General features: G+C 42.4%; 1 protein-coding gene across 8 annotated transcripts in view; it reads right to left on the minus strand.

The window, feature by feature from the left end:
• MOCOS (molybdenum cofactor sulfurase) overlaps window positions 1–15454 on the minus strand; it is a 375701-nt gene that overhangs the window by 83619 nt on the left and 276628 nt on the right. For all 8 annotated transcript variants that reach the window (XM_008169331.4, XM_065584014.1, XM_065584013.1 and 5 more), the window contains one exon: window positions 6945–7144. In XM_008169331.4, coding sequence (XP_008167553.2) covers window positions 6945–7144 — 200 coding nt within the window. The remainder of the gene's footprint in view (window positions 1–6944; window positions 7145–15454) is intronic.

Here is a 15454-nt window from a genome sequence, read left to right on the forward strand (position 1 = left end):
GTAGGCAGACATATATAAAAATAGTGCTGTAGATATAAAGCAAATGAGATTACACTGATAGTTGGATGTAGCTTTCTCAGCACTGTATACACACCTTCTGTCAAATCAAACTTTTCTAATCTTCCACCTAGTATACTAGATCTGTGAAGAATGTGACTACATATAAAAGCCAAATGTGGTTCATATATATTCCTTATATGGACTGCACTGTGTTACTTGGATGTGAATTTTAAAACATACGAAACTATACATTATTTTAACCAAATAATTAGCCTAACATCTAGTGCAGATACAATGTTGCTAGAATGTATTTTTCAAAGAAATGGTTACTTACTGTAACTGTGGTTCTTCAAGATCTGGGCGCCCAGCGCATCGGAGCCAGAGAAAATTGCCTAGCAGTACCCATAGAGGGGCAGTGCTTGTGCCTCATTGCCTTAGACCTTCCCCCTCGCTACATGAGGTGGAGTTGCCCTGACCCTCCTTCAGTTCCATCACACCAAATGCCTAGAAACAAAACTCCAATGCAGAGAGGACAGAGGGTGGGTTGTGGAATACACGTCTGCATCATATCTCAAAGAACTAAAGTTACAGTAAGTAATCATCTCTTCTTCTTTGAGTAGATGCAGATGTATATTCCACGTAGGTGACTCACAAGCGGTACCCCCCAGAAGGTGGGGTCAGAGTCTACCAAAACAAGGACTGCAGGAATGCTCTACCAAAGCCTGCATCCACCTTGGAAGAAGTGGTTAAGGAGTCATGAACATATGTATCAATGACCATGCAACAGTCTTAAAATGTCCAATATGGAAACATCATTGAGGAACACCATGGACATTGCTTGTGCCCTTGTAGAATGAACTAGCACCCGCTGAGGGGCACAGCCGAAGCTATTTCATAAGCAGTCTTGATGCAGGATGTTATCCATTTGGAGATCATCTGTGGCGAGACCACTTGACCTTCCATGCGATCAGGATATGACACAAACAAATGAGGTGAAGCACAAAATGGTTTAACCCTGTCCAGATAAAAGACTAGACATCTCCTGACATCTAACATCATCCTCAAGAGATCAATGAACTTAGGAAAGAACACAGTTAAATATACGGCTTGTGCAAATGAAACTGAGAAACCACTCTGGACACAAATTTTGGATGTGGTCATAAAGTCATTTTGTCTTTGGAGAATTGTGTATAGGGAGGCTCTGCCACCAGAGCCTGCAACTCACACAGTCTGCTTGAAGATGTTATCACTAACAGAACACAGTTTTCTGACTTAAAAGTGGAAATGGACAAGAGGCCAGGGCCCAAATGGAAATCCCATTAAGGCCACTAGGACTGAGTTACGGTCCCACAGAGGAACCAGTTCTTGGACCAGAGGAAGTAGACAAAGGACCCTTTAAAGAATCTTGTTACCATGGCATTGGAGAAGACGGATCTTCCCTGAATAGTGAGATGAAATGCCGGTATCGCTGCCAGATGCCCTTTCAATAAACTCAATGCAAGCCCCAATGACTGCAAGTGCAGCAGGTACTCCAAAAGGCCAGTGTTGGTTGGATTCCATGGGCTAATGACCACACCAAAAATAACTTTCATTTAGCTGACTAGGTCATCCTGGTGGAGGGTTTTCTACTGTTAAGGAAGACTTGTAGGTCAGTGGCCAAACACAGATCTTCCTTCTCATTCAGCCATGCTATGCAGGGAACTGAGTGCTGGATGCAAGGTGCGGCTCTGTTTCTGAGTGAATAAATTAGGATGGAGAGGGAGTGATATGGGAGGTTGAAGAGAGAGAGCAAGAAGGTTGGAGAACCAGCAATGTATTGGCCACACCGGGGCAATGAGAATGACCTCGGCCTAATCTACCTAGAGTTTGAGAATGACTTGAGGGATGATCGGGATTGGGGGAAGGCATATGGGAGAGCCAACTGCCAGAAGAACATCTACTCAAAGAAGAATCTTTATTATCCTTTCAGTCAACATACTGATGTCAGCAATGATCAGAGTCTAGTACAGTGGTTTTCAGCCTGTGGTCTGCGGACACTTGGGGGTCTGCAGATTATGTCTAAGATTTCCAAAGGGATCCACATCTCCATTCTAAATTTTTTAGGGGCCTGCAAATGAAAAAATCTTGAAAAACACCAATCTGCTGTATTTCAAAATCCGGAGCATACAGTTCACTTAGTCATCTTTTTATGAGTAGCTCTAACAGCAAGCAGCAACAATGAAATTATGTGCCTAGGTTTTTTTTTCTTTGAGTGTTCAGAGCATTTTTTAAGTTTAAAAACATTGTTTGGCTCAAGCAGCAGTTGTGTTTAATTTTTGCTAAGAACTGGTGACAACTCAAAGGGAATGTTGAATGGTTGTTCCCAACTATAGTACATAATGATGATAATAATTAATAACGTCACCACCTTATTTTTATATATCACTGTTCAAGAGTTTGCTGGGGCTCGACCCTCTCCGGGCGGCGGAGAGCCACACCGGCTCGCTACACCCCACTGAGCTTGGAGAAGATTCGTCCGGCCGTGGGGTCTCTCTTGGAAGCTCTTGCTGTAGCCAGAAGAAACACAGTAAGCCCGGCTCTGGCTCAGGGAGGGGCAACAATGCCAAGTCAGGCCTTTGGCCCTCAGTCAGGGCTGAGCAACAAATAAGTAAAGAGGATTAAGCCCAGGCTCTAGGTCAGGGTGGGGCAACAAACACTGAGTCAGGATCTCAGGCCCTCAGTCAGGGCTGAGTAACAAGTACAAAAGCCCAGGCCCTAAATCAGGGCGGGTCAAAAAACGCTGAGTCAGGATCTCAGGCCCTTAGTCAGAGCTGAGTAACAACAGGTCCCAGCCTTCTCAGGCCAGGGAGAGGGGGAGTCTGCCACCCACGAGTTGGGTGGCAGTGGGGACACAGGCCCTTCCACTCCACTACATCCCAGCCCAGGGCCCTAGCAGCGGCAGAAGACCCGCTGCCGTCAGTGGGGATCCTGGCCACAACACACCGACATAGGCTCTGGCAGTGCTGCAGCCAGACTGGGGTTGGCTGCCCCCGGGCTACTTCCACACTCCCCCTCGGGGACTGCCTGGGTCCTGGTGTTGGCCTCTGGGGGCAGGCCCAACGGCTCCTCCAGATAGCGGGCGCAGGGCAGGCCCGGCAGCTCCTGGCGGCCGCCTTGGGCTGCGGAGTTTTCGCAGCCACGAGCTAGGCTGGGGACGTCTGGTGTCTCTGGCGGCTAGCGCCTTACTGAGCTCTGAGGGCGAGCCTTTATACTTCTGGGTCACCGCCTGATCCTCTGGGGGGCGGGCTCTGAGCTCCCTAGCTCCGCCCACTCCAGCCTCCGGATGGGCTCTTCCCCCTCCTGGGTGGCGGGGAGCCACATCACCTCGCTACAATCACCTTTCTTCCTGAAAGCCTGCAAAGCACTTTACAGACCATATGTAGAATTCATTCATCCCTGAAATGCCGTGACCTATGGAACGAAATGTGGCAACTGTTTTACAAAGCATAGGAACACTGAAAAGCAGTTTTTAGGTGAATAAGTAAAGAATAACAATGTCTCCAGCTCGACAAATTCATTAGTGTGTTATGTGAGCACTTAAATAGATAAAAATGCAAGTTGATGTTCTACTGTTTCACTTCAAAGAACAGGATGTATTCTCATCATTTAATTATAGAAAAGTTATGGCACAGAGATTGGAGAAGTAATCTGTTCAGATGGTGGTAAAATTTGTGGCCATTCTCAACTGCTTTAGTAGGGGATGCCACAGGAATCATTTCAGAGAAAGTTTTTCTTTAGCTTGCACTACTTTCTCTTTTGTTGTTCAGAATTTCATCTTCCCACAGGAATGCAGCTGTCTTGAAAGTTCTAGCTTGCAGAGGAAGAGGGGTTTCTGAGGCAGCCTGGGCCCAGATCATTGAAAATCAAGACAAGACTCTTGAACTTGACTTGTTTGATGGGCACTCAATGAAGAGAATTAAGACGTTTGTATTAAGCATAACTAGTTTTATGTGCTACCATTGGCCTAAGTTGCTCAGCGGAAGGACTGCTGCTTTCTGGGCCAACAATTTTCTTGACTGTCTCTGATTACACTCCCAAATACAGTGCATCGTGTTGTGAAGTTCGAAGGTCAAGAAGTCATAGATCACCATGGCCAAGTCTCATCTGTCTGAATGGGGCAAAGTCTCCTGGACAGCCACAGGATGGGGAAAGGTGTTATCTGAATTGTTGCAATTATAAGGGTACTATACAATAAGGCAATCTTTGTTAGTCAAAACTGTGGCATAGGGCCATTAGGTAGATCCTATGGGTATGTAAGAGGAAGTAGAGCAAGAGAATTTGAGACAGACTAAGGACTTGTCTACACGTTGTGGTGATGTTTATTATGGGGACATGGCTTCTAAAATGTTGTACTTTAATTGATCCTTGTAGACCTGCTAGTGCACTTGAAAGTTTCCCTACTGCGCTTTAGTGTGCACCAGCAGTGACAACAAAGACCAATTAATGCACAACATATAAAAGCATAATAGCCATACTGGGTCAGACCAAAGGTCCATCTAGCCCCGTATCCGGTCTTCCGACAGTGGCCAGTGCCAGGTGCCCCAGAGGGAAAGAACAAAACAGGTAATCATCAAGTGATCCATCCCCCGTCTTCCTAGCTTCTGGCAAACAAAGACTAGGGACACCATCCCTGCCCATCCTGGCTAATAGCCATTGATGGACCTATCCTCCATGAATTCATCTAGTTCTTTTTTGAACCCTGTTATGGTCTTGGCCTTCACAACATCCTCTGGCAAGGAATTCCACAGGTTGACTGTGCGTTGTGTGAAAAAATACTTCCTTTTATTTTTTTTAAACCAGCTGGTTATTAATTTCATTTGGCAGCCCCTAGTTCTTGTGTTAGGAGAAGGAGTAAATAACACTTCCTTATTTACATTGGCCAAAGTGCACTTTAGAAATCACATCCCCATAGTGAGCAGTACCTCACCGTGCAGACAAGCCCAAAGTTTAGGGGCTTTCTGAATCAGACAATGAATCGGATTTAAAACCATTATACTGTTCATGTAATCATACATAAAAGCATTTCAATGAAACTTAAGTCTCCTCAAGAATATTAAAAAAAAAAAATGATTGCTAGAGCTAAGTAGAGAAAGGTAATTCTGTTTTGTGGAGGTTTTTGTTATTCTGAAATTTGGTTTCATTACAATTTCAAAGCCCTGATGTCCCCAACTCCCAAGCAGTCCACCCTGGAGCCAGGAACCTAGAAAGCTTTGAGGTCTCTGATTCCAGGGCAGTCTGTCAAGCAGTCAGCCAAGAAGCCAGGCAGACAAGCTGGCAGAAAACCAGGCAGGGTTCTGTTGCAATTTAGTTCCCCGGAACAGACAGCAGACTGCGACCCGACATCGTCGTGACGGACGCAGAAAAGAAGAAGGTCCTCATCGTAGACGTCGTGGTGCCTTTTGAAAACCGGTCACCGGCCCTCCACAAGGCCCGAGCACGGAAGGCGTCAAAGTACACCCCGCTGGCCGAGACCCTGAGAGCCCAGGGCTATGAGGTCCAGATACATGCCCTGATCGTGGGAGCCCTGGGCTCGTGGGACCCCCACAACGAGCCGGTTCTGAGAGCGTGCAGAGTCGGTCGACGTTACGCCCAGCTCATGAGACAGCTCATGGTGTCCGACACTATCAGGTGGTCCAGAGACATTTATACAGAACACATCACAGGACACCGTCAATACCATACTGAGTAACTGAGACCACCGACCAGGGAAATAACCCACTTCCTTCCCTGACGGACCAAGGGACGCACCCCACCCACATACTTATCCGCTACACCAATACAGACTTGGACTCCTTAATCATTCCATGGGTGGCGTACCCAAGCCCACTTATCCACTGACACTTTAAAAACCCTTGCACCCCAATCTGGGACTATGCAGGTTATGCGATATGTATGTATCTTTTCATCCTTACAAATGATACCTGTACCCCCCATAACCGAAGCCTGACCCCAGATGTACAGTACCTTCCCTCTTATCTCGTGTATATTTCATTTTAAACATTCACTTTAATAAAACTGAAGTCTCCATGGAGTTTCAATTTTGACAAACAGGCAAATTCTGACAAAAACAGTTGTTCTGCAGAATTTTGCCAACCATCTCCAATAATTATCCATATTGGGAAATGGGGACTAATCCTGGTATCCTGGCCAACTGCTTGCACTTCTGTGGAATCCCTTAAGGACAAAAAATGATCAGGACCTCATTTTTCAATCTTATCTAAAATGGCAGCACATGCCGTAGCAAAGTACTCCCTAGCACCTTGCTGGAGCATTGATTGAAGGAAAAAGGGAAGGTGCCTCCTATACTGAATCATCCCCATCTTTTGGGCTGGTAATACTAAGTCTACTTCTACGCCAAGAGGTAGAGGTGTGATTCCCCAGCTCATGTACACCTATTCATGTTTGCTCTCATAGAGCACGTAAATAGCAGTATAGCCGTGGTAGGACGAGTAGCAGCTGAGCCATGTTTCAGGCATGTTTGTACACAGCACAGCTCAGCCGTGCCTCCATTGCAACCACCCATTCTACCCAGCTACACTGCCATTTATACTTGTGCTAGTTTGGAGTGAGCCAGCGTGAGTATGTGCACACAAGCTGGGGAATCACACTCCTAGCTCATAGATGTAGTCATAGATAAACAACACTGCAATAGATTAAAAACTGCAATAGATGTTGGCATCAGCTATTAAACACATTACATCCGGCAGACATTTTTATTTCCCTATCTTTCAATTACTTTAAAATAAATAAACACAACATGTGTCATCTAGAGGTATGAAGAAAAAGCATACACATAGGGAATATTTTTATGTACAGCATATTTGGTGGGGAGGAAAAGATAATCACAAAAGTGTTTAATGTATAAACTGAACATTAAGATGAGTGAAATGAAATTGTTTGTGTACCTGGGAATAGCCGATTACATCTCCATTTTCATCCAGTACATTAAAATTAATTATTGGACCCTGGACATCAGGACTGCTGAAGTCTGAATCACTGTAGATACGCACAATGGGTGCTCCATTCGCATATTTTAAGGTAGACAGCACAGTGTAGGTGTAGTGAGATAAAGCAAAGGTATGATGTTTTATGTTCTCCATGCCACCTAAGAGGAAAATAACATATCTGTCAAATACCTTATTCTCTTGAAACTTTTTGTTTAATAAGATAGCACAGCTGGAAGCCAACCAGTGCAAAGCCTGGAAAGCCGTAATTAGCTCCTTTAAATCATCATACTTCTCAAAATTTTCTTTTCTTACAATGAGCTTTAGTGGTGCTATAATGTCACAAGAGTCACCTACCTCTGAGTTAATCCACATAACTTTTCAGCTGGGAAAATTTGAGTTTAAATTTGAATGGGTCTGTACACATCACAAAATCATTCTGGCCTACTTTTGTTAGAATGGCAGTTTTTGCTCAGGAGAGCCCAAGGACTGGAAAAGTAGTGCTGCAGATCAGGAAACTGTATACCAGTACTAACATAGGATGGAAGATTAGTTGCAGTGCATAGTCCTATATGAGGCTACAAAACAAAGGTTTTCATTTTTGATCCCATCTCCTATGACAGTTATTTAATTTTATACAGAAGGGATACTCCTCTCAGTCTACACTTCTGCAGAAGAGGAAAGAGAGGGGATGGCCCATATTCTGCATTAGCTCACACTCATGAAAACTCATTTGCTTCAGTGGGGTTCACAGGGTGTAAGTCAGCACAGAATTTGGCCTGGACAGTAAACAGCAGTATGCTTTCTTTCCCTTCTTTGCTACACCTAATGATTCAAAAGTGAGGACCTCCAAGACCTGTAACTCAGTACCAGGATATTTGGGGAAGTTGCAACATTATGCTCTAATCTCCTCTGAGCAACAGCCGTGTCATCTGTTTGTTGTCATGTGTATTTTTAACACAGAAAAGAGCTGTCAACATCTGAGACTAATCAAAACAACAATAATATACTTTTACTGTCTGAAACAGAAAAAATACATTATTTTTGTAGTATTTATTTCCAGTTTCAAAGTGGCATGCTGTCCTTTTTAGCTATGTTAGTTGGGAAAATGAAGTGAGTGTAGTCATAGAAATGGTGGACATATGGTGAAGAACCTCTATGTTCTGCACAGTGAGGGGTAACAAGATACAGGATAGTTTCATAGTTTCATAGATTATAGGACTGGAAGGGACCTCGAGAGGTCATCGAGTCCAGTCCCCTGCCCACATGGCAGGACCAAATACTGTCTAGACCATCCCTGATAGACATTTATCTAACCTACTCTTAAATATCTCCAGAGACGGAGATTCCACAACCTCCCTAGGCAATTTGTTCCAGTGTTTAACCACCCTGACAGTTAGGAACTTTTTCCTAATGTCCAACCTAGACCTCCCTTGCTGCAGTTTAAACCCATTGTTTCTGGTTCTATCCTTAGAGGCTAAAGTGAACAAGTTCTCTCCCTCCTCCTTATGACACCCTTTTAGATACCTGTAAACTGCTATCATGTCCCCTCTCAGTCTTCTCTTTTCCAAACTAAACAAACCCAATTCTTTCAGCCTTCCTTCATAGGTCATGTTCTCAAGACCTTTAATCATTCTTGTTGCTCTTCTTTGGACCCTTTCCAATTTCTCCACATCTTTTTTAAAATGTGGCGCCCAGAACTGGACACAATACTCCAGCTGAGGCCTAACCAGAGCAGAGTAGAGCGGAAGAATGACTTCTCGTGTCTTGCTCACAACACACCTGTTAATACATCCCAGAATCATGTTTGCTTTTTTTGCAACAGCATCACACTGTTGACTCATATTTAGCTTGTGGTCCACTATAACCCCTAGATCCCTTTCTGCCGTACTCCTACCTAGACAGTCTTTTCCCATTCTGTATGTGTGAAATTGATTTTTCCTTCCTAAATGAACACCAGAAGGCCCTTCAAGGAATCTTGAACACCAGAAGGCCCTTCAAGGAATCTTGTGAGAAGCTATTTAGCATGATTTGCTGATGTTTGTCGTGATAAACTTGGCAAACTTCTCTCTAACACTTAGCTCCCAAAGGACTTTCATAGTGTCACAGACTTTGAGAAGAAAAGGACTGCCTAGCCTAAGATGTCCTGCATATTTTCTGCTAGAAGGTGGTAGTGTTGTTGAGAAAGGTTATTTCTGTGATACTGCCAGTGCTAGCTGCCTTAGTAGATCTGACTATACTGGCAGTTTCTGAGATGTCTTAAATCGCCTGATGCAGAGCTTTTCTAAATTGGCAGGAACTTTTTGATGGAATACTAAGATATTTCTTCAACAAGTTACAAAGAAAGTCTTTCAGTCTATTTTTCGGAGCACGTATCCTGCCTTCAATTTTGTATTAGCCTTTAGCCATTCTTGATTTAAAATTTCTTAATCACATTTCTTTGTGCATTGGTGAGAGACTGATGAGTCTCTTAATTATTTATCCTCACACAAATGCAACAGCCTGAAGTTGTCCCCTTCCCTACTCCTGCCCCCTGCCGAGGGGGTAGATGGCAAGTAATGTAGCCAAGTGCCTGTATTTTCACAGAGCAGAATGAGTCACAATTAGGGCTGACGGATTGTCAAAGAAAATTATTCAAAACAATTGCCAATGATTAATGCTGACAAAAAAAATCACAAATATATGACTCATTCATGATTTTTTTTTCTTTCTTTTTTTTTTTTTTTTTTTTTTTTACAGAATGATCTGTGCTGCCCCCTACATAATTTTTGTGATTCCCCAACTTCCTTTCTGCCTGCTGTGACCCAGGGAGTGGAAGGAAGGGGAAGAAGAATTGCAACAGATCTTCAGCCTCCCTCTGGGGGCTATGTGCCTGAATCAATGCACATGGTCGTACATGGTGGTAGAAGGGAATAAAATCAAGGGGGGTCACGCTATTTGAGATAAATAAGGATTGGTTACCAGATATTATGACTGATTACTTGGTATTTGTTAGTGTATTTTATTTCTGCATTTTGTCCCCTGCACATAAATTTCTGTGACTGTTCTTATGTCAGGTTCCATGACACTGAACATCTGGATTTTTTTTTTTTTTATGAAGTGCCTATTTGGTGTCAGGTGTGGTGGCAGCTTTTAAAACTTTTGAAGGGGATATATTTGAGGAATGGCCTGTGATTTTCAGCTCATTGCAAGGGGGGGGGGTCAAAGGCTCACTCAGTCTATAATTTTAGTGAATTTTAGCTGTTGCATTAAGAGACTCTGCAGTTATTTATTAATCTAAATGATTTTTAAATGGCGAGCAGCATACATGTTATATATTATTATTTCAGTGATGGACACCTATCTAGGGCAGACCAGGTCACACTTACTGATGGAGTTTGATTACTACTGTTGACCAAAACCAAGTGTGCAGGCACATACCTATTGTAGAGGTTATGCATTGTTGTGTAATTTGCATTCACTACTGTATACCTCTGCCTAAGGCATGAATTCATAAGGTAGACTTCCTTGTCTGGTGTAAATGTATATATTTCCACTAATGCTTTTCTTATTACTTTATCACTTGTGTGTGTGTGTGTGTGTGTGTGTGGGTGTTTTAACTTAATGTCATTTCAGGCTTCAGCATTTCATATTTTCTGTTTCTAGTGACACAGCATTTTGCACACTATCTGTTGGCACAGTGAATAGCATAACAAGTATTTGCAATGGTTTTTGAACATCAGAGATTGCCAAAAGTTGCTCATTACTTTCCCGCACTGACCCCCTTCCAGCAATATGCCATTTACTCCGTGGTGTTGGTGTTAGGTACTATGCTATCCTGGCTGGCTGTACCATTTCTTTGTTTGTGCCCTGAGGCATCATGATGGTGTCAGCACAGGCGTTGACACTGCTGCTTTACCCCTGAGCCTTTCATACTGATTACAGAAACTGATGGGATGGTGGTGCTGAAATGTCACTGGGTCCGAGGTGTTCCTTTACTCCATGGCTGCTGTGTTGCTGCTGCCATCACTCATATTAACTAGCTCATAATGGTACCGCTCAGCCAGAGCAGCAGTTGTTTGTGGAGGGCACGTTGCAGGTACAAGTTCATATCCTGCCTTTTTTAACCAGACTATATTTCTTCTGTCTGGATTTGTTCTCTTATGGCCTGATCCAAACCCTACTGAAGTCACTGAAAGTCTTTTCACTGACTTTGATGGGCTTTGCCTCAGCTGTTCTCATCTGTAATTTTCTTGCCCCTCTTGTGCAAAAAAGAAAAGTGTTTCCTTTCTACTGTCTACCATTATACTCAGATGGAAAACCAATACATCTTTTACATTTGCGTGGCTGCTGAGTAGCTTTCTAGGTTATATCAAATCTATTTGCTGCTGCCAGGAACTAAATCCAATAAACATTATACTTTATTCAGTGATGAACACATACACAATGTGAGAATTTCACTCTATTCTGCTTCCTGTTCAGTGCTCCGTATAGATTAACCTAAAATGAATTCCCAGTCCCTAGAGTGTGATGATAAACAAATAACAGTTATTACTGATGTCTTATGCAAGTAGGATACACAAGTCAATACAGACTTTGAGCCTGTTCCTGCAAAATGCTGATGCCTTTAACCGAGCTTAGCTCCCTCCAGGACTAGACCTCTGACAGGGTATTCTGCCTTCCACACCTATTCACCATGAACAGGAACAACATGGCCACGCAGGAAGGTAGAAGCAGAAGAGAACATGTAGATTTTTGGTCTTCTTCTGTAGAACTGGGAAACAGACCGTATGTAGAGTTTCATCTAAACCCGGGGTAAGCAACCTATGGCACTCATGCCAAAGGTGGCACTCGAGCTGATTTTCAGTGGCACTCACACTGGCTGGTTCCTGGCCACCGGTCCGGGGGGCTCTGCATTTTAATTTAATTTAATTTTGAATTAAGCTTCTTAAACATTTTAAATACCTTATTTACTTGACATACAACAATAGTTTACTTATATATTATAGACTTATAGAAAAAGACCTTCTAAAAACGTTAAAATGTATTACTGGCACGCAAAACCTTAAATTAGAGTGAATAAATGAAGACTCGGCACACCACTTCTGAAAGGTTGCCGACCCCTGATCTAAACGGAGAAAGCATAGAAGATATAGGCCAGATTTTGAAACCCTTATCCACACTAATGAGTAGTTGCTCACTAGAACAGTCCCATTTATTTTAATGATAAACTATATGAGTGGAAATGCTTTTTTAAGAATAAAAATGTCAGTCATGGGAAAGATTGTTACCTCCTTATTCATACCAATCATCCCATCGATGGGTCTACCTGTGTAAATACGGGGAGTCACAATCTGTCTCAGTATAGGGATTTTTATTCCTCCAAATTAATTTCTAGCAATGTATAGATTATGACACACTTTCTCATATGCTCTGAGGATACAATAAATAATTCACAGAAGGAAAGAACTTTCACTTTCTGTGACCAAAATATGCTACTTTCCCCACATAACCAAGTGTCTGTGCCTAAAGTTGGATAGAGTCTTGCAGCATATTCAAATCTTTAAAATGCACCTACTGTGTATACAATATGGAGGCCCTCTACACTCACAGCACTAATTCCATGCATAATATTGTGTGCAATATAGGGATCCCTACTCTCTCAGCACTAATCCTGTGCATAATAATTCAAATCCTTTTATTCTCATCTCTCTCCCCCACCACCTCAACAGTTTTAGACTGTGGAAAGCAATTGCTTAATCCTCCATTCAGGATGTTCTACTGAGACCAAACATGAAACACATACCCAGTGTTTATCTTAATGAGCAGAAGGCTTTTTTGATGCCCCATCTCTCCCTTCTTTAGAACAGCTAATTTACACTCCTGTCTTTATATGGTAAGGAAGGTTCAGAGTCTTTACTCTGAGTAAACTAAGCAGAACATTCTGAGAAAAGCAGCTATTAATTTTCAAACATCACAACCTCAAGAATTTCCTTGTTCTCAGCTTCTTGGGAGCAGTGTGGAGAGGAGATGCTGCACATGTTCTTTGGCTTGATTCTTAACGTATCCATTTTAATTATTAGTGAAATTCCATTTGGTTTAGGCACTTGTTTGATTGATTTGTAGCACTGTATGGTACTAAATTACAAATTTAAGTCATTTCAATGACTACTTGCAATGAGATCCCCCCTCCTACTTCCTTTCATGAACACAGGCTTTGGTCATGTTACTAAAAAGACTATACAAAGCATAACATTTCAGAATGGCCCTGGCCCACCAGAGAAGTGGTAGGATAGATGAAAACAGAAATAGAGGTTTTTGAAAAACCCAGGATATTTAGTACACTGTATATAATAGCTTATAGACTAGCTCTCCAAAGTACTTAGTTGATATAAGTCCTCAGAGTTTCTTTAACAGAGCAATAAATCCATACCTAAAACACTTATACAAGCAGAGCTCAGGAGGTGTTATCTCCCAGGGTCTTTCTCAGTCCAGCAGAAACCACATCCTCCCTTGGCAGTCCTCTCAACTATTAAGTGGGAGAGGAGCCTGTATTATAAAGGCACTGAAATCTTTCTCTTTTCCAGCATCCCTTGCAAAGAGGAGTGTGACAACCAAGCCGCTCTGTTATGAGTGGCTCAGCCTCATGTGGCTTTCTCCTTTCTCTGTCTAATGGAGTAAGCCTACACTGCACAGTCTCTTGAAACCATCATGTTAGAGCTTTTCCAGAGCTTGCATCTTGGTGACTGGTCTTTCCAACTCCTGAAAGCCAGTCTGTTAGTACTGAGAAAAATCAGGAAGCAGTGACCTCTTCCTCTCTCAATGCTCCAATCTCACACAGACAGGGGTAATAAATCTAGCTTACTATTAAGCACTGACTTTTCTTCCCCCAAGACCCTTACTTTATTCCCCAGCCACATCTTCTTACTGTGCATTTTATTATGGCAAAGGGGCAAAATGTACTTCATTATGGCCAACCACTAGAGCAACTTTTTACACTAAAAGAAGAACAGGAGGACTTGTGGCACCTTAGAGACTAACAAATTTATTAGAGCATAAGCTTTCGTGGACTACAGCCCACTTCCTCTACCTCGCCTGGCAAGAGAATCTGGGACACGAGCAGGACCTGAGATAAATGCAATTCCTCTCTCCAAGAACTTTTCTTTAGGGCCTCAATCTGCAGTCCACTTGAAGGCCTCATGACTTCCTTACTGGTCCAGTAGTTTGTTCTGAATGGGCCTGGAGATTAATGTAATATACACTTAACCAGCAGCTTGTAGCAACAATAATCACAAAATGGGGGTTCCCTTACCAGCAGTGAGAGTAGCTTACAAAAACACACACAAAAACCCAGCAATGTTTTCCTTACTTTTTCTGAGTAAGACAGATCCAAATCAAAGTCATCCCTAGGGTATAAACTAGGCCCCAATCAAAGCTCATCTCCCTTCCAGTGCATAATCAGAGCAGGCATTTCCCCTTTCTCCTTCTTATACTTAACAGCTAGGTCCTATAGTTTAATAAACCACTTAATTCTTGCTGGTCCAGCTCTACCTTGTTGCAGGCAATCCCAGATGAGTTGTGCTGGGGCCTTTTCAGAGCTGGATTGGTAATCTAACCCAGCATAGCAATATAAAAGCTAATTACACAAAAGAAAAATGTATAGACAAAGTGTAAATTAAAAAAGAAGTAATTAAAGTGGATGCCACCATCCTGACAATGCAAAAGAAAAGCAGATTCTATTCTATTCAATATTGCTGTACCTGAGCAACTTCAAGCAGTGCATTAAGCAACATGACTAAGATCTGTTACATGTTGTTTGTTCATTCACTCTCTCCCCAGAGGGAAAAGTATATGCAATTGAATGGATGAAGTGGCCTTGCCATTAAAAACCTATGAAAATCTGCAAGTTTAAATTTTTTGTAAGGTAAATTCTACTGTTCTCCATTTTTATTTAAATAACAAAACATCCTTTATCTTGACTTTAAGCCTCCTGATTTCCATTGCTTTCATAAGGCAAAGATGATTCTTTGACTTCTGTTCTGCCCCATCATGCTGGGCTAGGCATCATGAGAATATCAGCAACCACTGAAGAAACGCCAGCCTCATTCACTCCATGGAGATACTGAACAGTGACAGCTATTGCGAAAAACCTGCTTTGAAATTGCCTTTATTTAGACCTATTTAACAGGGATTAAAGATTATTTAGCTAATATCACAAATCACTGGAATTACTGGGCCAAAGCCTCAACTGAGCTACAACAATTTATATCAGCAGAGGACTTGGCCTATTACTTTAACCAGCCAAAATGACACTACACAACACACAGATAACTCAGTGATTCAGGAACTTCCAGCTGAATAGTTGTGTTTTACCCGTTTATATTATCTTTTACCCAACAAAGTGCTCAACATTAATTAGTTTTACCTCACAACATGCCTGTGGGGAAGGAAAGGAAAACCTATCACCATATTTTTCTTCACACATGAATTTC

The sequence above is a fragment of the Chrysemys picta genome, chromosome 2 (assembly GCF_011386835.1).
Source record: "Chrysemys picta bellii isolate R12L10 chromosome 2, ASM1138683v2, whole genome shotgun sequence".
In the NCBI taxonomy this organism is placed as follows: domain Eukaryota; kingdom Metazoa; phylum Chordata; order Testudines; family Emydidae; genus Chrysemys; species Chrysemys picta.